This window comes from Oncorhynchus kisutch, linkage group LG26, assembly GCF_002021735.2.
Source record: "Oncorhynchus kisutch isolate 150728-3 linkage group LG26, Okis_V2, whole genome shotgun sequence".
NCBI classification, from domain to species: domain Eukaryota; kingdom Metazoa; phylum Chordata; class Actinopteri; order Salmoniformes; family Salmonidae; genus Oncorhynchus; species Oncorhynchus kisutch.
Window position 1 is genome coordinate 9,521,914 of NC_034199.2, and position 26,957 is coordinate 9,548,870.

The 26,957-nt window shown below is 44.2% G+C and overlaps 2 protein-coding genes across 3 annotated transcripts in view; one reads left to right on the forward strand and one right to left on the reverse strand.

Moving 5' to 3' along the window:
* znf142 (zinc finger protein 142) lies at window positions 1-10,228 on the forward strand. 2 transcript variants are annotated; one of them, XM_020461997.2, is made up of 8 exons: window positions 1-283; window positions 2,145-2,631; window positions 2,717-2,947; window positions 3,212-4,036; window positions 4,135-4,312; window positions 5,025-8,040; window positions 8,254-8,359; window positions 8,477-10,221. In XM_020461997.2, the coding sequence occupies exons 2-8, from the start codon at window positions 2,157-2,159 to the stop codon at window positions 9,031-9,033; spliced, it is 5,388 nt and encodes a 1,795-aa protein (XP_020317586.1). In that variant the 5' UTR covers window positions 1-283; window positions 2,145-2,156; the 3' UTR covers window positions 9,034-10,221. The 2 variants fall into 2 exon arrangements, with proteins under 2 accessions (XP_020317586.1, XP_031661474.1); XM_031805614.1 differs by lacking the exon at window positions 1-283 and having other exon boundaries at window positions 1,018-2,631; window positions 8,477-10,228.
* plcd4b (phospholipase C, delta 4b) overlaps window positions 9,352-26,957 on the reverse strand; it is a 23,544-nt gene continuing 5,938 nt past the window's right edge. Inside the window, exons 4-16 of the mRNA XM_020461736.2 lie at window positions 25,331-25,559; window positions 24,748-24,877; window positions 24,176-24,407; window positions 21,638-21,839; window positions 14,256-14,400; window positions 13,026-13,178; window positions 11,993-12,154; window positions 11,560-11,710; window positions 11,287-11,403; window positions 11,030-11,205; window positions 10,771-10,903; window positions 10,393-10,542; window positions 9,352-10,089 (exon numbers count right to left, since the gene is read on the reverse strand). Of these exons, the coding sequence (XP_020317325.1) occupies window positions 9,989-10,089; window positions 10,393-10,542; window positions 10,771-10,903; window positions 11,030-11,205; window positions 11,287-11,403; window positions 11,560-11,710; window positions 11,993-12,154; window positions 13,026-13,178; window positions 14,256-14,400; window positions 21,638-21,839; window positions 24,176-24,407; window positions 24,748-24,877; window positions 25,331-25,559 (2,081 nt within the window). The 3' untranslated portion in view covers window positions 9,352-9,988. The remainder of the gene's footprint in view (window positions 10,090-10,392; window positions 10,543-10,770; window positions 10,904-11,029; window positions 11,206-11,286; window positions 11,404-11,559; window positions 11,711-11,992; window positions 12,155-13,025; window positions 13,179-14,255; window positions 14,401-21,637; window positions 21,840-24,175; window positions 24,408-24,747; window positions 24,878-25,330; window positions 25,560-26,957) is intronic.

Below are 26,957 nucleotides of genomic sequence, written 5' to 3' on the forward strand. Positions count from 1 at the left end.
TTGATGTTAGTTCCTGGTCTTCAAATGCAGCGTCATTATTAATGCTAGACCAAACTTAAATGACCGAAAATGATTTTAATTGTCAACAATATACCTAGTTAGCTATATCTACATGCTGTACATATACGCCCTGAGTATGCAAGTAATTATGATGAGATTCTTTCAACTGGAAATACTTAATCATTGCTCCACCAAAATAAACATAGTGATGGCGTCGTTTGGTCATTGAAGTGGCGATTTTGCAAAGTAAAAACAATCTACCCAGCTTCAATACCTTATTAAGGTAAGACAGGCTCATTAAATGACTTAGCTAATTTATGTTCATTACATGTAAACATATGTAACGATATCATATCCATCAGAATACAGGTCCATTTAGAAAGGTCTGACGGGGTAAAATACATTGTTTTCAAGAGAAAGAATTCTGTTTCATAAATACTGTCATTACTCAGCACTGCTGATAATTAAGTTGTTACTGGAGAACTCAAAACATCATTTCGAGTGCTAATTGTGTTTATCAGCTAGTACTTCGTTTTTATAGAGGGCAACAGTGGGCTCGTCACAATACCCATAAAATACTCATTATGGGTTATTGTGTGTAGATTGAGGATGTTTTATTTAATGTAATCATTGTAGATTAAGGCTGTAATATAAAATGTAGAAAAAGTAAAGGTCTAAATACTTTCCGAATGCACTAACTTTGACATGTTCTGTTGCAGATTCAAAGCCAAATGAACTCATTGCAGAATGAATCCATAACCATGAATAAATAAGAATATTTATTTGACAAGAATGCACCTAGTCACCCATCAATCACCTGAACTCCAATTACCATTGTTTTAAAGAAAACTATGTCTTTCATATGTCTTTTATACATAAAATATAAACGTCTAAGTAAATGTGAATGATTTATTCATCAATGCCATAAACCTGGGACATCACAGAGGACCATATGAAATATATATATATATCCGAGAGCGCGCATATTCTTCTACCTTTCTAGTTTAAAAATTAGACCAGCACAAATAACATGTAAAACAGCATATTGTGATTTTTGGTGGGTGAGTTACAAATGGATAAACAACTGGATGTGTAAGTTAGGTTTAATATAAAATACTAGGTCAAATCCAGCAGAATGAGAAACACTTAACTCACTCAAAACAAGGAAGGCATGCCTAAACGCAGCTATATAAACTCCCTTCTTGTCAATTTAACAGGTCCATGTTGATTGTCATTTGTGAGTAGCACATTTTCCACAGTATTTAGTCCAAACCCCAGAATAAGCAGGAAAAGGCCAGAATTACACAGGTGGAAAAAAGGTAGCAAAAACAATACATCACAACCGTTATAATCATTGACCAGTACGGAGAATTAAGTAAAACCACAAATCCAAATCCCTATCTCCATCCATGGCCAATTTAGGAAAGGAACGATTTTAGCTAGCTTGCCACTGGAGGACAGAAACACAACGGGATGCAACAATGGGTTTTGATGCGATGTGACTGTAAAGCCAAATCCAAACGGTCTTCCCTTTACATATATATTTTTTGTGTTTGCCAGGACCATTTTTGTGAAGGGGGGGGGGTGCTGTGGGATAATTTTAGATACTCTTTGAAGAGGTAGGATTTCAGACGTTTTTCTCTGAAGATGAGCAGGGACTCTGCTGTCCTAGTTTCACGGGGAAGCTAGTCCCACAATTGGGGTGCTAGGACAGAGAAGAGCTTGGACTAGGCTAATCCTACCCCATTGATTTTAATCACTCAGTTGTGAATTTATTTACATGCATGCAGACAGTTTATACCAGTTGTAAACAGTACTATGAAACAACACAGTGCCTATAACTGTAAATACATAGGTAGGGACACCTAAGGTAAACATTTTATTGTATATTCCTCCCTGTGTGACCAGGCAGCTCCAGTAGTTGACATTTCACTGTGCTTCTACACCTGCATTGCTTGCTGTTTGGGGTTTTAGGCTGGGCTTCTGTACAGAACTTTGTGACATCAACTGGTGTAAGAAGGGCTTTATAAATACATTTGATTGATTGGCAAAGTCCTTGGTGATAGGCACACTAACTCACTGTTATTTAGTATTAATTGCCTGTCATGTTATATGGCATAATGCTCTTAATATTTTCTCAACAGACAAATGAGCCAATGGAGACTGAGGGGTTGTGTCTCTGTGAAAAGTGCGGGAAGGAATTATCCGATAGCAGCCGCCTTTCCTCTCACCTTTGCACTGTGGACTTCACCAAAAAGGGACAGTTGACCCGTTATAAGTGTCCTTTGTGCGATGAGGTCTTTACCATGCCAGGTGCACTGAAACACCACTTCCAAAGCCATCGGAGGGAGGAACTCACAGGTCCGTTCCACTGCTCCGAGGAGGGTTGCCAGTTCAGCACCTCACACCGGTTGGTGTTCCAGGAACACCTGCACTCACAGCATGCTCTCACCCTCGTCTCTTGTACCTTCCGGTCCTGCACCTTGGCATTCCGCACACGTTCTGAGATGGAGGGCCACTGGCGTATCCATATGCCTTTCCACTGCCCCCGCTGTGACTTTGTGACCGCTCATGCTAAACAGCTGAGTACCCATGGTGTGGAACATGACCGTCCACTTGCTGCACCTGAGGGTAAACTTTTAGAATAAATGCATCATTCTCCACACAAACTAATACAACACAGGATGCCTCAATTTGTGTACATTTTTGTGCTCAGGTGACAAGGTGCCAACAACGACAGGCCAGGGTGGAAACAGCCAATCGGCTCTTGAGACCAGCTCTGGAAGGCCAAGAAGGGCCCGGAAACGCAATCCAGCTTATGTGTCATCATCACAAGAAGATGATGAGGATGAAGAAGAGACACAGCAGCACAACATCGACAATAGAGCCAGAGAGGAGGTGCAAAAAGACAAAGCTGCTACGAACATCAATGAGAACCCATCTAAAGGTAGTGTGGGATCTCTAGACCTGCTTTGGCGTTGTTGTTCTTCTCTTCTGTGTTCAGGACCATTCAAGTTTTCTGGTGAGGTAGGGTTTTGACAGGTCATCAAATATCAGATAAATGTTGTGCTAACCATACTTTTGAAAATCACTTTAAATCAGGTTTATGTCAGTAAATCTAGGTCTACATTTACATACTAGGAAATAAGTTGCTCTGTTTCATTTGTTTCATTACAAAAGATAACACCCGCATCTCCTCCCTGTCCTGAAGATCATATTATGGCAGGCATGGAGCATATGTATCGCACTCACATCTGCCCCGAGTGCCGCCGCTGTTTCAAGATGCGCTCCCACCTGCTGGAGCACCTCCACCTCCACTTCCCAGACCCCAGTCTCCAGTGCCCCACCTGCAACCATTACTTCACCAGCAAGAGCAAGCTGCGCATCCACATGCTTCGCGAGTCCGGCCAGAAGGTCCATCGCTGCCACCTGTGCGACTACGCCTCTGTGGAGCGCAACTCTCTCCACCGCCACCTGGCCAGTGTGCACTCCAACGAGGTAGGGGGTGACATCCACCCGGAAGTCTACCCCTGCCCCACCTGCGGCCAGAGCTTCCGCCAGAGCCAGGCGCTCAAGTCCCACATGAAGTCTCACCACACGTCGCGGGACAGTCAGCCACTGGCCTGCTTCCAGGAGGGATGCTCCTTCAATACCTCTGACCGGAAGGAGCTCCAGAGACACGCAGCCGATGTGCATGGAATCAAGGCCGTAGAGTGCCGCCATCATGCCTGCAACGCCATCTTTGGTAGCCCCCAGGACATGGAGGCCCATTACCGGACACACTTGGCCTTCCACTGCTCACAGTGCGACTTCTCCTGCTCTAACAAGAGCCTCTTCCGGCAGCACAAACTGCAAGGCCATGCCGGGGACGAGGAGTTGACCTGCAACTTCTGCCCCTTTGCCACGTTCAATCCTGTGGAATTCCAGCAGCATGTCGGCCATTTCCACGCCAATGAGAAGATCCACCGGTGCCATCAGTGCAGCTTTGTCACCGCACACAAGCGGGTTCTACGACGGCACATGCTGATGCATAGTGGTGAGCAGAAAAAAGTAACGTAACATTGGACTGTTCTACTCATCCATAGCTTCCAGATAACTCATTTTTGAAAGTCATTCATGTATTTTTCTTTCAAGGTGAGAAGCCCCACAAGTGTAACCTGTGTGACTTCAGGTGCCGTGATGAGACCTACCTCTCAAAACACATGCTCATCCACTCAGATGACAAGAATCATATGTGCTCTGAGTGTGGATATGTCACCAAATGGAAACACTACCTGAATGTGCACATGCGCAAACATGCTGGTGACCTCAGGTAAGTGATTTACTAGTTAGTTATTTTGCACATACAGTACCAGTCAAAAGTTTAGACACACCTACTCAGGGTGTCATCAAGGCAAAGGGTGGCTACTTTGAAGAATCAAACATTTGTCTTTTTTGGTTACTGCATGATTCCATATGTGTAATTTCATAGTTTTGATGTCTTCACTATTATTCTACAATATAGTAAAAACAAAGAAAAACCCTTGAATGAGTAGGTGTCCAGACTTGACTGGTACTGTTAGTCTTCGAGAACTGTCAGTGGCGCAGCGGTCTAAGGCACTGCATCTCAGTGCTTGAGGCGTTACCACAGACACCCTCGTTTGATCCCAGGCTGTATCACAGCCGGCCGTGATTGGGAGTCCCATAGGGCGGCGCACAATTGGCCCAGCGTCGTCCGGGTTTGGCCGGTGTAGGCCGTCATTGTAATTAAGAATTTGCTCTTTACTGATTTGCCTAGTAAATTAAAGGTTTAAAAAAAGTGAAAATAGTGGTCTGTTTTATGGTGTGCATGCAGTAGTGTAGGGATTTCTAACAGATAAAAGCATTACAAAATACTTTTTGTCTGATATTCACCCAAGTTGATGTGTATGTCTGCTCTAGCACCTTTTGGTGTGAGAAGTGGGATATCATATCAGGAGTTAATGAACCTAAGGCCACACTTAGGCATTGAGAGATTGACCGATCCAGTCCGTTTCTTCTTCTAGGTACCAGTGTGACCAGTGCTCCTACCGTTGTCACCGCACGGACCAACTGAACAGCCACAAACTCCGACACCAGGCCAAATCACTGATATGTGAAGTCTGTGCATATTCCTGCAAGCGCAAGTACGAGCTTCGCAAGCACATGCTCCTCAAGCACTCTCAGGGAGAGGGCCATCAGCCTCCAGTCTTCCAGTGCAAGTACTGTCCCTATCAGACATGCTACCGCCAGGCTCTGCACAACCACGAGAACTGCAAACATACCCGGACTCGAGAGTTCCGCTGTGCCCTCTGCCCCTACTCCACTTACAGCAGCACCGGCCTCTTCATCCACAAGAGGAAGGCTCATGGATACGTGCCTGGCGATAAGGAGTGGCAAGAGAACTATGCAGAGAAGGAGAGGGAGAACTCTGTGGACCTACTGCAGGGCTTCTACAAAATGCCAGCCAAGAACTCTGCTGAAGGTCCTATCAAGAACCTACAGGAGAAAGTTGCTGGCTCTGCTGTTCAAAATGAACACAACCTAGAAACTGTAACTGGCCCCAAAACCACAGAAATGGCAAATAAAAATTCTGATATTGTCCAAGTGGTAGTTGACAAAGGGATTCTGGCATGTCACAATTCAACAGATAATCCAGAGCAATGCTGTACTTTAGTTTTGACAACAATAGCTAACACAGAGTGCACTGAGATGGCATCCATGCAGGGTGAGACGCCAAACAGCAGAGACCCAACTTACAGAAGAACCACAGTGGACCCGAAAGGATCTAACACCCTGAGCCAAAAGCCAGCATCTGCAAGTGAGGCGGAGGAAGAGGACATGGCTATGGAGGATTGCGATGACCTAAACGATTCAGAAGACAGAGAAACTCCTTTAACCGCTACAAGGCAACCAGCAGAGGCTGCAGAGAACAACACACAGATAGCGGAGGTGTCTAGCGCAGCTTGCAACTCATCCGCCGAATCATTGGCGCAAAGCGCCGACTCTGAGATTCGTCTGAAGGCCATGAGGAAGCAAGACAAGGACCAGGCGGAGGCTCTGGTCTTGGAAGGCCGGGTTCAAATGCTGGTGGTGCAGAATGAGGCCGGAGAGGCTAGCATATACCGGTGCGAAAACTGCTCCTACGTGACTCGCAAGCAGACCTCTCTCCGACACCACTGCCGTTCCCTCTGCCTCGCCAGGTGGAAGAGACTCAAGTGCCAAGCCTGTGGGGCGCAGTTCAAACAGAAGAGAGGCCTGGACACCCACCGCCTTAGGAAGTGTCCCGCTCTGCAGAAGAACACCAGGAGGTTCATTGGCACTCCCTCTGCTGGACAGTCTGGAGAAAGGGACTCAGGTCAGGGTAAATCCCAGATCCCTGATAAAACCACAACCGCCGATCAATCAGAGTTAGTATCTTGTGATGTTGCCCCAACTAAAGTTTCCATAGACACACAACCAGAAATGAGAGGAGAGGAAGCAAACTTGTGCGATTTGACCAATCCTGGAGGCTCGGGTGAGAGAGGATCTACAGCACTACAGAAAAGCCAAAGGAAGACAGTTGGAAAGACAAAAAGGCAAGTGAAAGTTGGCAGGTTAAAGAGACCTGTGAAGATTAAAAAGATCAATGAGGGGGAAATCTTAGGAAAGACAGACAAAGCCCATCCTGTGAACACAGAGAATGACAATGCGCATAGCTATATAGAAGATTACATGAAATTCACTTGCAAGACGTGCAGTTTCAGGTCCTCCAGGCTTGTGACGATAGAGCGCCACTGCTCGACGTGCACAAGAAAAACTCCCACAAAGAAGGCTGTCCGAATTGTTAGCTCTCTGGAGCAGGATGATGACAGCAATGAGGAGGATGAGAATATTAAAAGGAGTTCTGAAGAAGATGTGGTTGAGATAAAGGTATCTAATCCAAGCTATTCTCCTAAATTGTCCTGTCCCAACTGTCTTTTCAGGTGCAAACAGAAGAGAGCACTGATCAACCACGAGAAGCGAGGCTGCCTGAAGCCAGACGAGGTGCAGTGCGAATTCTGCTCGTTTGTGGCCAAGTCACAGAAAGCTATGGCTAACCATGTACTGGTCCATCGGAAAGACAAGTTATCGCTCTTAAAAAAGGTCAAAAGGTCAGTTTTGCGTTGCGACCATTGCCCCTTTACTTGTAAGCAAGAGCGTTGCATGACCCAGCACGTGGCTCTGAAGCACGAAGGTGCCAAGCCCCACCGCTGCCGCTTCTGCCCGTTCAGCACCACACGGCGCTACCGCCTATATGCCCATGAATCTCTTCACACTGGCATGGGCCGCCACAGCTGCGACGTCTGCGACCAGACCTTTGGCGCTGCCTCCAAACTCCGCCAGCATCACAAGCGTGTCCACGACAAACAGCCCTCTCATTTCTGCACCCTGTGCGACTTCAGCAGCTACTCTCTCAACGATGTCGGACGACATACCCTCCGCTGCCACACAGGGAAGCTCCTGCACCCCTGCAGCCAATGTGAGGCACGCTTTAGCTCCGACACAGCGCTCAAGCAGCACTGCAGCCGCAAACACCTGAGCCCCGCCAGCGTAGCATGCCAGCAATGTGACTTCAGCTGTGGCAGCCAGGCCACCCTCAAGGTCCACCAGCAGAAAAAGCACCCTCAGCTGGACTGTGCCACCTGCCAGGAGACCTTCCCCACCCGGGAGGGCCTGGAGGAGCACCAGAGGACCCACCTCACCCAGCAGTGCCTGCTTTGCCCCTTTGCCACCCGTAAGAGGCAGCCACTCATCCAGCACCTTCTCGACGAGCATGAGGATGGCCCCCCAGAGGACAAGCCACTGAAGTGTGCCATCTGTGGCTTCGCCTGTCGCCACCAACTGGTCTTTGAGCAGCACGTTCGCTCCCACGGGGGTACCCGCCTTTACAAGTGCACAGACTGCCAGTACTCGACTCGCAACAAGCAGAAAATCACATGGCACATTCGCATACACACAGGGGAGAAGCCCTACCATTGTGAGCAGTGCAGCTACTCCTGCGTAGATCCATCAAGGCTAAAGGTGAGCAATGGGGTCCTTCAAAATCTTTGCTGTAATGTAACACATGGTACTACACCATTTTATTTTGTAGAAGTCAGGTCCTCTCGGTCTAATACCAAACCATTGGGCTTAAAAAGTCTACAAGGACTGGTAGAGGACCTTCTATAATAAGATACCATGTGTTACAAATGGTGTAGTAGATACCTATTTATCATCATTGTCATTCCATTATAGTATCACATGAGGATCCACCAGGAGGAGAAGAAGTACCTCTGTCCTGAGTGTGGCTACAAATGCAAGTGGATGAGCCAATTGAAGTATCACATGACCAAACATACAGGTACAAAGTATGAGTCACACTATTGCTGTCATCATTTATAACAAATACATTTAGTTGGAATTCGATCATAAAATGACCTTTCCCCTGCCCTTTCTTTCTCTCTCCCTCCACCCTCAGGGGATAAGCCATATGCGTGCGAGGAGTGTGAGTACCGCACCAACCGTGGTGACGCCCTCCGCATCCACAGGGAGACGCAGCACTGTGACGCTCGCACCTTTATCTGCGAGAAGTGTGGCAAAGGCTTCAAGACGCGCTTCCTCCTTAAGACCCACCAGCGTAAACACAGCGAGGAGCGGCCTTACGTGTGCGGCATGTGCCGCAGGGCCTTCCGTTGGCCAGCCGGCCTCCGCCACCATTACCTCACCCACACCAACCAGCAGCCTTTCATGTGCCGCTACTGCCCCTACCGTGCCAAGCAGAAGTTCCAGGTGGTCAAGCACCTCCGGGGGCACCATCCGGACCAGCCTGTGGAGCAAGGGGTGGCCAAGGATCCCCACGCCCTCAGCCTAACCCTGCAGGATGCCCGTCTGGGGGGGCTGGAGGAGGGGGCTGGGGAGGAGGTGGAGGAGGGAGCTCGGGAGGAGGGGATGGAGGTGATTGTACCGGGTGGGGTGGAGGTGTTGGTGCAAGAGAGGGTGGAGGAGGTCACAGAAGGCCAGCAAGGTGAGGAGTAAAAAGGTTCAGCCCACTCAACTGGAACCTGAGAAAACAGACATTTTAGTGAACGTTTTGATGCAGTTTTCCTCATCCAAGCATGATGAGGACTGGGCTACAGCGGTAAACTTTAATTAAACATCAACAAAGGACCTTGTCTTAATGAGTATGCATGTACATATACTACTGCAGAGTGCACCATGAAACAAATATACAATTGTATGTTTAGTATTAAAACATTGTCAATTAACGGCGTATAAACAAATTGCTAACTGACAATTACATTTTTAACCAATAGGAATATAACTTTTTATATTAAGAGGTTTTCAAAACAGCAGGTCTTTCATTTCTCTTTATTTATAGAGCTCTATGCGCATGCATACATTACAGTATAATCTTTTACAACACGACGCATGAGATAGCGATATAGTTTCATGCCACACTTTGAGGAACTGTACAAAATGTCTATGGAAATGCTTGGATGGAGGACTAATTGTCTATGCAGTTAAGTTACTCGACCAGCACACAATGCAAGTGTTGAATGGTTATGAAACAATGATATAAAAACAAAGGTCATTGCATAGTCTGTAACCCTAAAAGGACTTGTGAGCCCTGCAGTATGTCAGTTATTGTATCAGTTCGATCAGCCAAGTGCTATTGAACATTGCTTAATGCGTTCCTATGACATGACAAGTTAAAAAACATTGATTATTTTAAAAGATTTTATATTGGGGAAACGGCAAAATATCACTTAAATGCTGTGAGTTCCCAGGTGTTTTTTCATCAGTGTGAGGTCCCACTAATGTTTGCTTGAACAGAAATGGGTATTTATGCAGAAAGACTGTAAAGCAGTTCATACCGATGTATTTTCAATACTGATAAGAGTTCATTTGAAAGTGACCGCAATCATGAGGTATTGTAGCCCTCCCATGTAGTTGGAGTTTGCAGCATGTTATTCAGCCAATCATTGGGCCATCAGACTTCTGTTGTTACCTCAGAGATCTTGACGTTGACAAACAGAGTAGACAGGGGGATAGCCGTTCCGTCTTTGGACAGGAGGTGGATGTGCCGATATCCTGGGAAAAGTGGGGAGAGCATCCAGTAGAAATTCAGATTTTTGTCAGGAAAGAGCCTCTTAGAAACCATCACTCAGACAGTATAATATGTACATTTGTACATAACAGGCTTAAATAAAAACTCAGCTGAGATGTACAATTCAGACAGGTTTCATTTATTTAACCTTAATTGATTTAACCTTTTAACCAGGTAAGTCAATAGGATAACATTATTTTGTGAAATCATTTGAAAACTGCACTTGAGATTTACCCAGCTGTCCAGACTATGCTATCTCAGTTGTAATATAAACATGTCTATTTTACCTGGCTGAATACAGGTGAAGGGCACGGTGAACTGGCCCATGAAGTCATTCCTGGAAGCCTTGTCATAGTCCTCCACCACAAAACGCACCAGGGCCAACTCTGGGACGTGGATGATAAAATTGAGGGTCTCGTTCCATAGAGGGTTAAAACCTGTAGACAGGTGGCAGCAGAGACCAGGATTTAGGCAGCCAAGAAAAGGACTGGGGTTCTATGTCATGTTCTATCTAATGTACTTAAACATGGCAAGGTGCGTACTATTTACATGTAAAAAATAATAATAATGCATGCATTTTGGTCCCCGAGTTGACCGAGTCTGTACAAAGACCATGTACAAAGACAATGAATCTCTTTGTCAGGCCATGTAAGATGGTCCCTCACCATTGTTGTCAATGTAACTAGTCTCTTGCTTGGCTTGGTCTTGTGATACTCCGTAGATCTCCACTCTAACCAGAGGGTCAACGATGGAGCCCTCTTTCTGGTTCACCTTTGGTAGCTGCTGCCCACTAATTACCTGATGGACACACACACAATCAAGACTCGGAAAAGTATAAACTTGCAAAAAGTAAACCTTCAGTACACACAAACTGCACAAAGGCACACAACATAGTTGTATGGTACAGAGCAGTTGTTTCTGGACCTGGATAGACAGTTGGAGTGATGTGTAGCCATCCCAGTCCTGGGGTCTTTCTGGGTCAAAAGAGTCATCGTTCCTCATGAAGTCAGGTTTGAGGACGTAGCCACAGCAGCCATTCTGACGGAAGAGCCCATCGTTCAGATCCATCTCCAGCCCAGCCGTCTGAACATTCAGCGCCACTAGAAGTAGATTAATCAATCAATCACATGTATTTATTTCTATATGTATGGATGTTAATTACGGTATGCAATATGTTTCACCTATCTGACAGCCCACGTTCCACAGCTCCTGTGGGTTGTAGTTAGAGGAATCGGTCCTCATGCCGCTGGGATAGACTCTGCTAAGCTGTCTGCTGTTGTGGTGCACAAACTCCGTCCCTGAGAAAGACAGCCATACAGCGACGTTTTTTCCTATCCCCTAACCCAGGGGACCTACAACAGTGAATGGGAGTGAATTCCTCACTGATGATCCTTGGCAATATCTGAATACATTGTTTTCTATGTAGGTATTGCTAAAATAGTTCAGGGGCGTACCTGTGTCCTTTGCAAGTTTCTTGGCCTTGGACTCGGAGAAAGAGGACATTTCGTAGCACTTGGAGTGTAAGCGAGAGTACTCAAAGCTGTGAAAATGGACACTCTTGCAGTACACCACCAGATCCGAGAGTTCCCTAGAGAACTTGGATTTCTGAGGAGACAGGAAATGACATGCCTGCGTAAGTGACCTAAACTCACCTGCTTTGTGGCTTTTGAACCAAGGCAAAACATGATTAGCTGGCAGATCAAGGTACAGTGTTCATTGCTTGCTTACTGTGTGATAGACAAAAACATGATCTAGATTTTTCCAGATTTTTCTAGATTTTTCACAGGATGTATTAACAGTAATAATGTGTGAATGTGTAATAGTTGGCGCAGATGATGGCAAGAAGTTGCCAGACGTTCACCTCCATCCATCCATAGATCTCCATACCTTATCATGGAGACAAATGGCCTCTGCAGACAGGTTTTCTGCAGACGGGCTCTCAGGTTCAGCTTCATCGCTGACCTCGTCAGTGGCCTCATCGGTCAGCGTTTCACTTTCTTCTAGGCCACCAATCTTCTTTGCTTTCAGCAGGATCTTTCCCTTCAGATCCTAATATGAGCATGCACAAACACACACACTCTGCCAATCATAAACTTCGGTATTGATTATCTAAAGTGCTCTGAATGGAAAAAGAATAAAACAAATCACTGGAGAATACAGACTGTACTCAGTGGCGGAATGCGAGGCTGGCGGTGCGCGTGCACTGGAGCCCACGGCCATTGGGGGCTCACAAGCCCTAACTATTAAGTTATGCATGGGAACCCTAGTTATCTGCATCCCGGGCTGTATAATTTGTACACCAGACTTGTCAATAGTCAATCACAATGTCCACTATGAACCATACCAAAATGCATCATGCTGTTTATAAGACAGGCCTACAAGTCAACAACACATGCCAATTATGGTAATATGTAACTTAAATGTTTGGGCACTACATAAATCACCAAAATGTTTCAATGTATGGATGACAATACACCTATTTGCTTCACATGAAACCTCACTGAACAGTAACAATGTCATTTTGTATTGGTATGCAAAGATCGCTGGGAAAAAAAATAAAAATACTGTCCAATGATATTGTAGCAGAGATTCAGATACGTGGCTAATTGTGGTTGTGGCTTTCAGTTAGTTATTTTTGGCTACCTGTAAGTGTGAATATCTTTCCAGTTCATCTGGTCTGTTGACTTTCAGTTACTGTTCTGCTTTACATTGGCGGCCCAGTGATAATTTTATAATATAACAATGTAGTAAAGCCACTGACTGGTACTGCTCTTAGCTACACTGCTGAATAAAAACCTGAACATAGTCAGACAGGAAATCAAATCCGTAGAGAATGGGTTCTCAATTGACTTGCCTTGTTGGTGAATGGTTACGGTAGAGTAGATAAATAGAATAGAAAACACATTGAAGGGGGTCTTACGTGGGGAGAGGGCAGCTCTTGGTTAACCAGTCCATCCAGGGGTTCCCTGAGCAGCATGTCCCCCAGGATGGTGTCCAGAAGCTGGGCCATGACCCTTTGCTGCTCCACACTGCAGTGGTTCTCCAGGGACAGGATGACAGGAAACTCAGATGCCTGGGAGAGGGGACAGATGAGGGACTAAACAGGAATTCATAAAGGAATGTGTGGATCTATTACAGTAATGTTTTTAATGATATGTTAAGGCTGAAGACAGATTGGTTTATGATTCTGAATACTTGGTTGAAGCAAAAACCAACACAGAAGACAAATGGTCAGGACAAGAACCACTTAGAGACTGGATTGAATATAACTGAGTGGTCATGGCCTTGTGAGTGGCGCAGCGGTCTAAGGCACTGCATCACAGTGTTGCGGTGTCACTACAGCCTGGTGGTCCCATAGGGCGGCACACAATTGGCCCAGCCTCATCCGAGTTAGGGGAGGGTTTGGCTGGGGGGGGGGGCTTTATTTGGCTTCCCTCTAGCGACTCCTTGTGGTGGGCCGGCTGCCTGCAGGCTGACTTCGGTCATCATTTGAAGTGTTTCCTCCGACACGTTGGTGCAGCTGGCTTCCGGGTTAAGAGAGCGGGTGTTAAGCGAGCGGGTGTTAAGAACCGCGGCTTGGCGGGTCATGTTTCGGAGGACGCATGACTTGACCTTCGCCTTTCCCGAGCCCGTTCGGGATTGTCAGCAATAAGACAAGGTCGTAATCCCAAAATTTGGGAGAAAAAGGGGGTAAATAATTACAAAAATAAAATATGTAATACAAAAATAGCTGAGTGGTCATGAATATGTGATGGAAATGTGGTGCTGAAATCAATGCTGATTTTCTAATAGCCACTCATGTGAGTGACTGATTGATTGTACATGGGAGGAATCCTCACATCCGCAGTATGCACATAACATTGCTCTGGGATCCAAGAGAAGTATCTTCGTTTCAAGGTCTCAGCTTTGAGAGAAGTCTCATGGGGTATCGGTCAGTCACATGCAGGAACTAACATTAATAATGAATAATGTAAATCATGCTTATATGACTTGTTTGTGTAGGGAATGCTTTTGTGAAAGTTTTCATCAAGCATGGACTGAGTTTGTGAACCTTGATAATAAAGATGGATTAATTTACTTTCAATTTGAGTCCTTAGAGGTGAATTTCCACAGCAAACGGTATAATTAACTCAGGTATTGAGGTGCCCACCTTGAAGGCGTACTCTCCCAGTGTGGTGATGACATCTCTGAAGAGGATCTTGGAGGTGAAGGTGTGGCCGTGATAAACAACCGGCTCTCCATTCGGCCCGTCCCAACAATCCACCTCAACACAACGACAGCCCCGCTTTAGAGCCCTGCACAGCAAGTATGCAGACACTCAGACATGGACTGAAAACTGTTTGAAAGATGGTTTGGTTTGTAAGAAATTAGAAGTTCTGTGTCTCACTTCTATACAAGCCAGAGATGGGCAACTCCAGTCCTAGAGGGCCTGATTGGCATCACACATTTCCCCCAGACCTACCTAACACTGATTAAACTAATTGTATTCTAAACTGGAAACCATTTTTTATTTAACCTTTATTTAACTAGGCAAGTCAGTTAAAAACAAATTATTATTTACAATGACGGCTTACCGGGGAACTGCCTTGTTCAGGAAGGGTCAGAAAGACTGATCTTTACCTTGTCAGCTCGGGGATTCGATCCAGCAACCTTTTGGCAACTGGCCCAACTCTCTAACCACGAGGCAACCTGCCGCCCCGAGAATGTCTGACCATGATTAGTTGGTTATTAGATGTGTGTCAGCTAGGGCTGAGGCAAATGTGCATAGGCACCTGAGCAGTAGCACAAATGTAGCAACTGCACCCACACCTTCAAAATAAGAGTGCAAACGTATGTTTTTGCACCCTCACTTTTTTACCAGAAGATGATCATGATCCATTGGGTAATTTGTCATATTCAATGATTATCAATCTTTTGAGTTAGTCTACTAAAAAACATATGACCATTTAATATATTAATAGCATCGCTCTCGCTCCCGCGCACCACTGTTTTGGCACAATTAGTAAGCACTATTGGTGTTAAAAAAAGGCACCTGCTAAAAGCAAATTGACAACTATTTTGTTGTGCTGTTGTTACATTTGTATCGTCGTTTCATGACCGATGAGGTTGGTTCAAAGGTGTTTTTACATATCATTTGAGCTGCGTGCACCATGAGAAAATTCATTGTATCATTTCACTTTTCCTGTATGAACCATGATGAGCATGTCTGATTAGGCTTCGCTGTACCGCCGACTCTGACTTGTGAGTAGCCTTCCATCAGCTTACTACCAAAGGTTCCACCTTGGCAGAACACTGCATGTCTGGTCAATGAGTATCTCATAGACTCGCAAGTAGACAGTGAGAAATAATCAGTAGGCCAGATATTAAATGATTAAAATCTGTGAAATAGTTTTCCTCCCCAAGCTGTTTACAGGCATTTAACACCATTCTGCATCTACAGTGCCTTCAGAAAGTATTCCCACCCCTTGGCTTTTTCCACATTGTATTACGTTACAGCGAGCCTGAATTTAAAATGGATTATCATGAGATTTTGTGTCACTGATCTACACACAATACCCTATAATATCAAAGTGGAATTGTGTTTTTAGAAAAAAATTGAAATTAATAAAAAATGAAAAGCTTAAATGTATTGAGTCAATAAGTATTCAACCATTTTGTTGTGGAAAGCCTAAATAAGTTGAGTAAAAATGTGCTTAACAAGTCACATAATAAGTTGCATGGACTCACTTTGTGAGCAATAGTGTTTAACATGATTTATGAATGACTACTTCATCTCTGTACACCACACATACAATTATCTGTAAGGTGCCTCAATCGAGCAGTGCATTTTAAACACAGATTCAACTACAAAGACCAAGGAGGTTTTCCAATGCCTCACAAAGGAAACCTATTGGTACATTTTGGGGGGGAAAAAGCAGACATTGAATATCCGTTTGAGCATGGTGAAGTTATTAATTACACTTTGGATGGTGCATCAATACACCCAGTCCCTACAAAGATACAGGTGTCCTTCCTAACTCAGTTGCTGAAGAGGAAGGAAACCGCTCAGGGATTTCACCATGAGCCTATGGTGACTTTAAAACAGAGTTTTAATGGCTGTGATAGGAGATAACTGATTTGACATTTTAGTCATTTAGCAGACGCTCTAATCCAGAGCAATTTAAAGGAGCTCAAGGGCACGTCGGCAGATTTTTTTATTATTATTTTTATATAAAAAAAATACTTTTACCCCTTTTTCTACCCTATTTCGTGGTATCCAATTGGCAGTTATAGTCTTGTCTCATCGCTGCAACTCCCATACGGACTCGGGAGAGGAGTGTGTCCTCCAAAACACAACCCAACCAAGCCGCACTGCTTTTTGACACAATACCCACTTAACCCGGAAGCCAGCCGCACCAATGTGTTGAAGGAAACACAGTGCACCTGGCGACCATGTCAGCGTGCAATGCGCCCAGCTCGCCACAGGACTCGCTAGTGCTCGATGGGACAAGGACATCCCTGCCGGGCAAACCTTCCCATAACCCGGACGACGCTGGACCAATTGTCCGCCACCACGATTCTCCCGGTCGCAGCCGGCTGCGACAGAGCCTGGACTCGAACCCAGAATGCCTTAGACCACTGCGCCACTCTGGAAGCCCCGGCAGATTTTTTTTTACCTAGCTGATTCTGTGTTATGTTTTGGGAAAATCCAACACAACACTTCAATGAGTACCACTCTTCATATTTTCAAGCATGGTGGTGGCTGCATCATGTTATGGGTATGCTTGTCATCGGCATGGACTGTGGAGTTTTTTTGTATAAAAAGAAACGGAATAGAGCCAAGCACAGGCAAAATCCTAGAGGAAAATGTGGTTCAGTCTGCTTTCCAACAGACACTGGTAGACAAATTCACTTCATTTCAGCAGGACACTAAAATAAAACACAAGTTCAAATTGGAGTTGCTTACCAAGATGACATTGAATGTTCCTGAGTGGCCTAGTTATAGTTTTGACTTAAATCAGCTTGAGAGACTTGAAATTGGTTGTCTTGCAATGATCAACAATCAACTTGACAGAGCTTAAACATATTTTTAAGAATAATGGGCAAATATTGTACTTTCCAGGTGTGCAAAACTGACTGATCCAGAAAGACTCACAGCTGTATTCACTGCCAAAGGCAATTCTAACATGTATTGAATCAGGGGGTTGAATACTTATCTAATCAAGATACAGTATATTAGTGTTTCATTTACTATTAAAAAAAATTACATCTTCAAAATGTTCTTCCACTTTGACATTGAAGTATTTTGTGTAATTGTTGCCAAAATATTACAATTAAATCAATTCTAATCCCACCTTGTAACACAACAACACTGTGTGAATAGTGAATACTATCTGAAGGCAATGTATTTCCTTAAATCAATCGGTTAAATCACATTGTTAAAATGTTTTCATTAAGCTACAAAAGTAACATTCCTGGCTGAGACCCATATGCAAGTACAAAACGACGCTTCGTGGTTACAGTGTAGCCAAGCTGTGTCTGAATCAGAACATGTGAGCAGAGTTGAAATGCCGCTCAAAATGGCGCCAGAAGAAATGGCAGCAGATTTACAGGCGCCCAACCAATTGTGCTATTCTGTGTTTTTTTTTCACGTTATTTGTAACTTATTTTGTACATAATGTTTCTGCAACCGTATCTTATGGCAAAAAAAAGAGCTTCTGGATATCAGGACAGCGATCACTCACCTTGGATTAGACAAAGATTTTTCTTCAACAAGCAGGACGCACAGGACATTCTCCGAACATCCGACAAGGCCAACATCCCAGTTATTTGCAAGAGGAAGCGACGCAGGTACAGGGGACACAGAGCGGGATGCCTCGTAAGGGTCGTCAGAAGGCGAGTGGGAATGCTGCCGTTACCGTCAATAATACCCGCAAACGTGCAATCATTGGACAATAAATTAGAAGAGGTATGATCACGAATATCCTACCAACAGGACATCAAAAAGTGTAAAATCTTATGTTTCACGGAATCATGGCTGAACGATGACATGAAAATTCAGCTAGAGGGATATACGCTGCACCGGCAAGACAGAACAGCACACTCCAGTGATACGAGGGGGGGGAGGTCTGTGCATATTTGTAAACAACAGCTGGTGCACGAAATCTAAGGAAGTCTCTAGATTTTGCTCGCCTGCGGTAGAGTATCTTGTGATAAATTGCAGACCACACCACTTGCCAAAAGAGTTTTCAGCTATACTTTTCATGGCTGTTTATTTACCATCACAGACAGATGCTGGCACTAAGACCGTACTCAGTCAGCTGTATAAGGAAATAAGCAAACAAGAAACCCCTCACCCAGAGGCGGCGCTCCTAGTGGCCGGAGACTTTATGCAGGGAAACTTAAATCAGTTCTACCAAATTTCCATCAACATGTTAAATGTGCAACCAGAGGGAAAAAATTCTAGATCACCTGTACTCCACACACAGAGACGTACAAAGCTCTCCCTCCATTTGGTAAATCCGACCACAATTCTATCCTCCTGATTCCGGCTTACAAGCAAAAAGCAGGAAGCACCAGTGACTCGGTCTATAAAAAAGTGATCAGATGAAGCAGATGCTAAACTACAGGACTGTTTGGCTATCACAGACTGGAACATGTTCCGGGATTCTTCCGATGGCATTGAGGAGCACACCACATCAGTCACTGGCGTAATCAATAAGTGCATCGAAGACGTCATCCCCACAGTGACTGTACGTACATACCCCAACCAGAAGCCAGGGATTACAGGAAACATTCGCACTGAGCTAAAGGGTAGAGCTGCCGCTTTCAAGGTGAGGGACTCTAATCCGGAAGCTTATAAGAAATCCTGCTATGTACTCCGACGAACCATCAAACAGGCAAAGCGTCAATACAGGGCTAAGACTGAATCGTAATACACGGGCTCCGACACTCGTCTTATGTGGCAGGGCTTGCAAACTATTACAGACTACAAAGGGAAGCTCAGCCGCGAGCTGCCAAGTGACACGAGTCTACCAGACGAGCTAAATCACTTCTATGCTCGCTTCGAGGCAAGCAACACTGAGGCATGCTTGAGAGCATCAGCTGTCGGACAACTGTGTGATCATGCTCTCCGTAGCCGACGTGAGTAAGACCTTTAAACAGGTCAACATTCACAAGGCTGCGGGACCAGATGGATTACCAGGACGTGTGCTCCGGGCATTAGCTGACCAACTGGCAGGTGTCTTCACTGACATTTTCAACATGTCCCTGATTGAGTCTGTAATACCATCATGTTTCAAGCAGGCCACCATAGTCCCTGTGCCCAAGAACACGAAGGCAACCTGCCTAAATGACTACAGACCCATAGCACTCACGTCCGTAGCCATGAAGTGCTTTGAAAGGCTGAAATGCCTCACATCAACACCATTATCCCAGAAACCCTAGACCCACTCCAATTTGCATACCACCTAAACAGATCCACCGATGATGCAATCTCTATTGCACTCCACACCAGGACAAAAGGAACTCTTATGTGATATTCATTGACTACAGCTCAGCGTTCAACACCATAGTACCCTCAAAGCTCATCACTAAGCTAAGGATCCTGGGACTAAACATCTCCCTCTGCAACTGGATCCTGGACTTCCTGAACGGCCTCCCCCAGGTGGTGAGGGTAGGTAGCAACACATCTGCCACGCTGATCCTCAACACTGGAGCCCCCCAGGGGTGCGTATTCTGTCCCCTCCTATACTCCCTGTTCACCCACGACTGCATAGCCAGGCACGACTCCAACACCATCATTAAGTTTGCAGACGACACAACAGTGGTAGGCCTGATCACCGACAACGACGAGTCAGCCTATAGGGAGGTGGTCAGAGACCTGGCCAGGTGGTGCCAGAATAACAACCTATCTCTCAACGTAACCAAGACTAAGGCGATGATTATGGACTACAGGAAAAGGAGGGCTGAGCACGCCCCCATTCTCATCGATGGGGCTGTAGTGGAGCAGGTTGAGAGCTTCAAGTTCCTTGGTGTCCACATCACCAACAAACTAGAATGGTCCAAGCACACCAAGACAGTTGTGAAGAGGGCACAACAAAACCTTTTCCCCCTCAGGAGACTGAAAAGATTTGGCATGGGTCCTCAGATCCTCAAAAGGTTTTACAGCTGGACTATTGAGAGCACGCATGCCTCCGGTCGCAAGGCACTACAGTGGGTAGTGCGTACGGCCCAGTACATCACCAGGGCCAAGCGTCCTGGCATCCAGGACCTCTATACCAGGCGGTGTCAGAGGAAGGCCCTAAAAATTGTCAAAGACTCCAGCCACCCTAGTCATAGACTGTTCTCTCTGCTACCGCACAGCAAGCAGTACCAGAGCACCAAGTCTAGTTCCAAGAGGCTCCTAAATAGCTTCTACCCCCAAGCCATAAGACTCCTGAACAGCTAATCAAATGGCTACCCAGACTATTTGCATTGCCCCCTTTGGAATGCTGCTGCTACTCTCTGTTATTATCTATGCATAGTCACTTTAATAACTCTACCTACATGTACATATTACCTCAATTATCTCGACACCGGTGCCCCCGCACATTGACATTGACTCTGTACTGGTACCCCCTGTGTATAGCCCCTCTATTGTTATTTACTGCTGCTCTTTATTTGTTATTCTTATCCTCTTACTTTTTGGGGGGGTATTTTCTTAAAACTGCAGTGTTGGTTAAGGATTGTAAGTAAGCATTTCACTGTAAGGTCTACCTGTTGTATTCGGCGCATGTGACAAATACAATTTGATTTGGATTTGATTTGTATCTCGATAAAACAGCTCTGCTTGGCTTGGTAAGTGTAATATGGACCAAAAAGCCATTCCTACCCTCTTTGCATCCAATATGTATGCTGCTGAGACAAGTTAATACAAAAAATGTAATGGTGACAGTGCATCAAGCAAAGGCAGCAAAAAAAGTCCATGTTGGAGGAAAAGCTGAAAGGTCAATTAATGTGCTTGCTGAGACAACACTTCTGTTATTCCTCATACTTTTCATGATTATTCGGGTTCTTCACGATTCGTTGTCAAATATTAAAAACTTTATGATAAAAAAAAAATATATATAGTAGCCCAGGCCTGCTACAGTTAAAAATTTAAAATTTAAATAAAAACTTTTATTTTCTCTCATCTTAAAAAGGTAAGATTCTCAGGTTAGGCTACATGAGACAAAAATAAGATTCACTTAATGTGCAATTTAACAATGCCCCCCCCCCTCATGGTCATGCTTTATCCTGACCACATTCTTAACAGTTTGGCTTGTCAATCTATCACTATGGGTGGTATTTTCAGGGAAGGGGGAGGGATGTTTGTGAGTCACAAGGTTGGTAGGGTTTCAGACCTGTCAAATGAATTGCACTCCCACTTTCAAAGTCAGGCACCCATGCAAATGTGTGTCACCAATCAGGCCGGAGGACGGGATTTGCCCATCCCTGAGCTACAAAGGGATATAATTGGATGTTAGGTATGAAGCTAAGGGTTGTAATGGTGAGGATAATTTTGTTCCTCACTGGATGTAGGCCTCCTGGCTGCTCTGTCCTCGGAGCTGGTCCTCCATCAAGTAGGTGTTGTGGGAGGAACAGATGAAGTAGTGGCTGAGGGGCCGGCTCATGTCCTGGTTCAGGGTCAGCCGCTGGGGATCCAAGATGGCGCCCTCTGGAGAGACCAGGTACATCTGGAAGCCATCTATAGACATGGCCCCCTGTTTCTTGGCTGTGAGGAGACATGGGAAGTTTCGTCTTATCATAAGTCAAACCCAATCAAAAAATGCTCAGTAACTACTGTAAAGGAAATTTTACTTTGTGCAACTTGTCTTGTCTTTGGAGTCATAAACAATCCTTGGTTCTTGCCTGTGTCTGGTAAAGATATGAGGGGGGGGCTGTTATGACCTCCTCCTTTATTTGTCAGATCACCCAGAATATGTTATTTAAGTTAAGATGGTGCCAGACACATGCCAGAACAAATTGTGACCGACAGGCTTGAGTCGGTCTTATGTAGATTTTTTTTTCTCATGTAGAGTTGGTTTAGTTGGATAAAAGTAGAGACTCAGAGCTGGAAAATGGTATATCATACACTACAGTTGAGGGGCAATGGGAAAGTCATTCTACTTTGAAAGTTGAACTTTTTAACTTTTTAACTTTTCCTCACTTTTGAGGAAATGGCCCTTGAATATTTTGGTAAACCTACTGGAGAGCTCTCTTTGTCTACATTCTTTCAGCATCGTTCACACCCTCTTAAGCCTTAGCCCCACCCATCTCTTTTAGGATTCAGATGTAGGGACATTTACTAAACAACCAAAAGGTTTCAAGACTAAAGGCTGGTTTATACTACGCCTATCGACAGTTGTCGCAGTGACATCATGAACATTCTATTGTCTTCCGACAAACTTGTCGTTGTCGTATAAAGTTTATAAAGTATAAACACAAAAACTACCGGCTGCATGACATCAGCAGCCTGGTGGTCCAAAATAGCTAGTGTATTTTCACACCAATAAACTGACCCATTTAAAAATGAAATTAGTATATGTCAATCTAGCAAACCAGGCAGCTAAAAGCAACTTTCTAAACAATGTTTTGGTTTGTTTCTAGCTTGTTAGCTAGCTAATGTTAAGTTAGCTGGCTAGCCAGTTCAAATGATGACCATATCATATAGCTGACGTCTTCACTTTAGCCCATTTGAAAAATAAACTCACAGCAAGATCATTATTTACAAGTTATTGGCGAGCCAATTACAGAAAATAGCTAACGGTTGTGAGTGTGAAGAAATAAAAGCAAGGCATTCTACTGGATTATTTTTGAACTTGGACACTGGCCTAACATTATATCCTAATTTGACTTTGGTGCAGGTCATGTTCTTCACATTACCGTTTCCGGTAAACACATATTATATGAAATAAAATCAAAGTTTATTTGTCACATGTCTTTTGTCTTTTGTTTAGACATGTAGCTAGCTGGCTAGCTAGCTAAACAATGAACCATAATCTCAACTCATAACGTTACTACCCTGCATGAATCTGCAGGTAGCTAACCAACCAGGTTCAATCTTAGCTAGCTAACATTAGGCTATAATTAGCAATGCAAATGGCTCTGAGATACAAATAATATTACTACACAAATCATACACTTAAAATTAGCTTGCAAGCCACCCAGCTAACTTTAGCTAGCTAGATAAAAGTACGCTTTAACTTGAAATGAAAATGACTTTGACAAAATTTGAATCGTGTAATATCTTAAAATATAGCTTGCTAGATTATTTTACATGTAGACATGGATGGACGCTTCTCCCTCTCTGTCACAGATGCCATGGTTGCCCTTAGTTTTAATATGTAATCCGGAGACAGGCGTTTTATATACAACAGCCTTTTGCGTGTTCTCTTTTCGACTCCCTCCTCATATTTACAATCAAATGCCAGAATTTTCTCCATCTACTTAGCTATCACACTCCAATTCTACCCGGCATTCCACTGATTTCAAAACTCGGTCCTCCAGAAAGTGGAGAGCAACACTTTTGCAATTCTACTGTGTTAGAAAGGATTAACCACACATACTGAACTGACCAGCTCATGTTGTAGACAAAAGCGTGCTACATGGCAGACCAATCTGAACTCATCTCTCGGCATGTCCAGGCCATCCATTATCTCAGCCAATCATGGCTAGCGGGAAGGTCCCTGTCTTTATCTGTGGCAAAACCAACTAGGCTCGTAATTTAATAATTTTATTCGTATTTACAGATAGCATACACGTTTGTTATTAAGACACATGAAAGTTAACATGTTCCAGAAGTCATTTCTACAAAAAAACAAATTTTGATATAAAAAAAAAAGTTTAAGTTCAAAATGCTTCTCCTGTGAAGTAGTGACATGCAACACACAGCTAGTTTTCTTACTTGTTGAATGGTTAATTGTGGGCTCTTGTGGTTTCCTGAAGTAAACTAGGTTATTAATATTGTGTTTGCCGTTCATTGTGATTGACATTGTCTCACCGAGGCTATTAATGAAATAATTCATTATGGTTGACTGTGGTTTGTTACAGTTGCACAGTGGTCCTTACCGGTCTCTGACGGCTCATAGCGGTTAATCAGCTCCTGGGCATGCTCCCAACTCCTCTCCCCCTCCTGTTGCTCCTGCCTCAGAAAGTCCTTCAGCTCTGCAAGGGTTAATGTCTGTCCGTCTCGGGAGTAGTCCTGGAACACCCGCCACATGTCCTTCCTTTCCGTCAGTATCTTATAGAACTGGACAAACTCCTCGTTCTCCAGACAACCTGACTTAGACTTATCTGCCAACTGGGGGTAAAGAAAATAAGCAGCATAGATTGTTACCTCTGCAGTCTTCAAGTGGTATTGTATCCTCAATAAATCATGCTAAAACAGAATTCCATCACCTGATGATGGAAGGCAGATTAGTTACTGATATTTGACTGTGATAGGTTTCTGTTAAATATTACCAACGTTGAGAACTATTCCACGACCAACAACATCCCAATTGAACCGTTGCTCACAATGCAAGGTTGATTCATTGACTGAGGATGTCATATGAGCAGTGGGAAGCATAGAATAAATATAGAAAATAGTATATTTTTGATACACTAAACGGAAGACCTCACGAACTTGATGGGTACCTCACCGTGAAGAGGTGAAGAGCATACTCCTCATTCATGTCCACGTTCATCATCTTCAGCAGTGTGCGCACCTCCTTGAAGTTCATCCGTCCGTCCTTGTTTTTGTCCGCCTTCTGAAACCAGTCCCAGATCCATCTGAGGGAAGATGCTGGCTAAGGGCAACACTTGGTAAGACATGATTTAGAAAGGAGCAAAAACAAAGACTTTACTCTCACAACTTAAGTGTTTTTTGACCACAGAATGAAGCATTAGAATACTAGAATGGAAATGAACCTTCTTATGATGGGATAAAGGTCAGCCATTTCGGTCAGTCAAAAGAATCAGGGAGCAATTTTCCTGCATAAGTAAAATCTGGATGTCTTTCTCTACTGCCATTAATTCCAAATACACTAGTTTGGATTTCTTTCTGACAATATGGCTGCCATTTTCACCCCATTCTGGAACTTTAGCCCCTCCAGTAACTTAATAGGACCTCTATGGTTTTGATTGTTTAGATCAATTGTTATAAATGTATTATGATAAGGCCCCACCAAGTGGTGTTACAAACCATCTAATAATCTGCCTGTTATCTGAATGGGATAAGGATACTGGTCAACCCTCTCCTTGTCATCCATGCTCTCAGCATTCTGTATCAGCTTGCTTACACCCCGGATCCAGGCCTGCGCCTCAGAAGGTGACTCCGCCACCAGGTCCAGGTTGCCGCGGCGACCACGGAACACCAGGGTGAAACAGAGGTCAGAGGGGAACTCTTCAGCAACGCTCAGCAAGACCTCCGACTGGTGACCTTCACGCACCACCTCAACATCAGCCACAGAGACTAGAAAGGAACATTAGGCATTATCGGTCAGATTCATACTTAGGAAAGGCGTGTGTAAGAAAGGCGTAATTTCCTACGTGCTTCTCAGTAGTTGGTATTCAGACTTACCTTACGAAGGTTCGTAACGGGCTTTGCAGTCATGGTTCCCTTGTGTGAACTGAATTTATTTTAATCAACCGCTGAAAACCCTCCCATTTGCTGGCCAACAGATTTTCTCGTGGAGTTTTTATTCAAAAGGGTTTTCAGTACATTTATCTTAAGCCATCCCTTCAAATATGATGTACCTTTAATTCAAATTTTGGCGACAGACTAGAATGCATCGCGATAACTGGTTCATAAAAATAGAGAAGAATGAAAGAAGCCATCTAAATATGCATCTTTGTCTCCGTTTCAGCACCAACTGGTAGACTTAAAAATACGCTTATCTTGTAAATTATTTAGGAAGATTTTAGAGTTAAGAAAGCATGTATGAATCATAGAAAAACTGGTTTGGAGAGCCTTTACATACTAAATACTGTATATTGACGAATAAAAAAAATGTGGTTTGATTCATCCTGAAAGTTGTTATATTCGAGTTCAATCCATGAAATATTGGAAGGTGGGAAAGGAAAAAGTGTACAATAGAGGTTGAACAATAGTCCTGTAAATCTACCCTAATTCTTACTAATCATGGAACTGTATGACAACGGTCCAGTCGTCGTGAACCGTGCGCCAGGCTCCAGGTTTAATCTGCTACATGTGGTCTGAATTCCAAAATGATTCAAATAAATAATAAGTCCCAAATTATTTTACAACAGTAACCTAATATGATCCACTAACGCTAGAGGAACAACTTACATGGATGTGACAAACAAAAGAGAACGGAAACGGAATGTTGCTAAATGTAAGTGTCATGACGTTGGCCTCTTTGGGTATAGAAAGCCCATCCCCCTCTCCCTGCCTCCCCCTTGCCTCCTTCAACTATGCTGCTGTGGTCAGAGGTCGTAAATTCCTGAGAAGACCTCATGGACACACAGTTATAGAGTAGTTTTTCATGGAGACAAAGGAAATCCTTCCACCTCACAGAACTTGAGGTACGAACAAATTTCATGTTCCGGAGAAAGTGTAAAAGATCGGTGAAGAATCCAGCTACGAACTGGTCCGTTTGTCACAACTTGGGAAGCTCATGGGAGATGGTGTGGCCACATTACCATAACGCTGTTTATATAATAGCCCCAGATATAAGGTTTACATCTAATTTTTGTATAAGATGAATGAGTGAGTATAATACTGTTTACACAATTTTACAATGTGATTTTGGACTGTTTAATGAAGGAAAACTCAAAAAGGGAATTGGATTTGAACTAAATCAGAGGACCGCCCCTGAGCCCAGTTAGGGTCAGACATCCTGGGACAGCC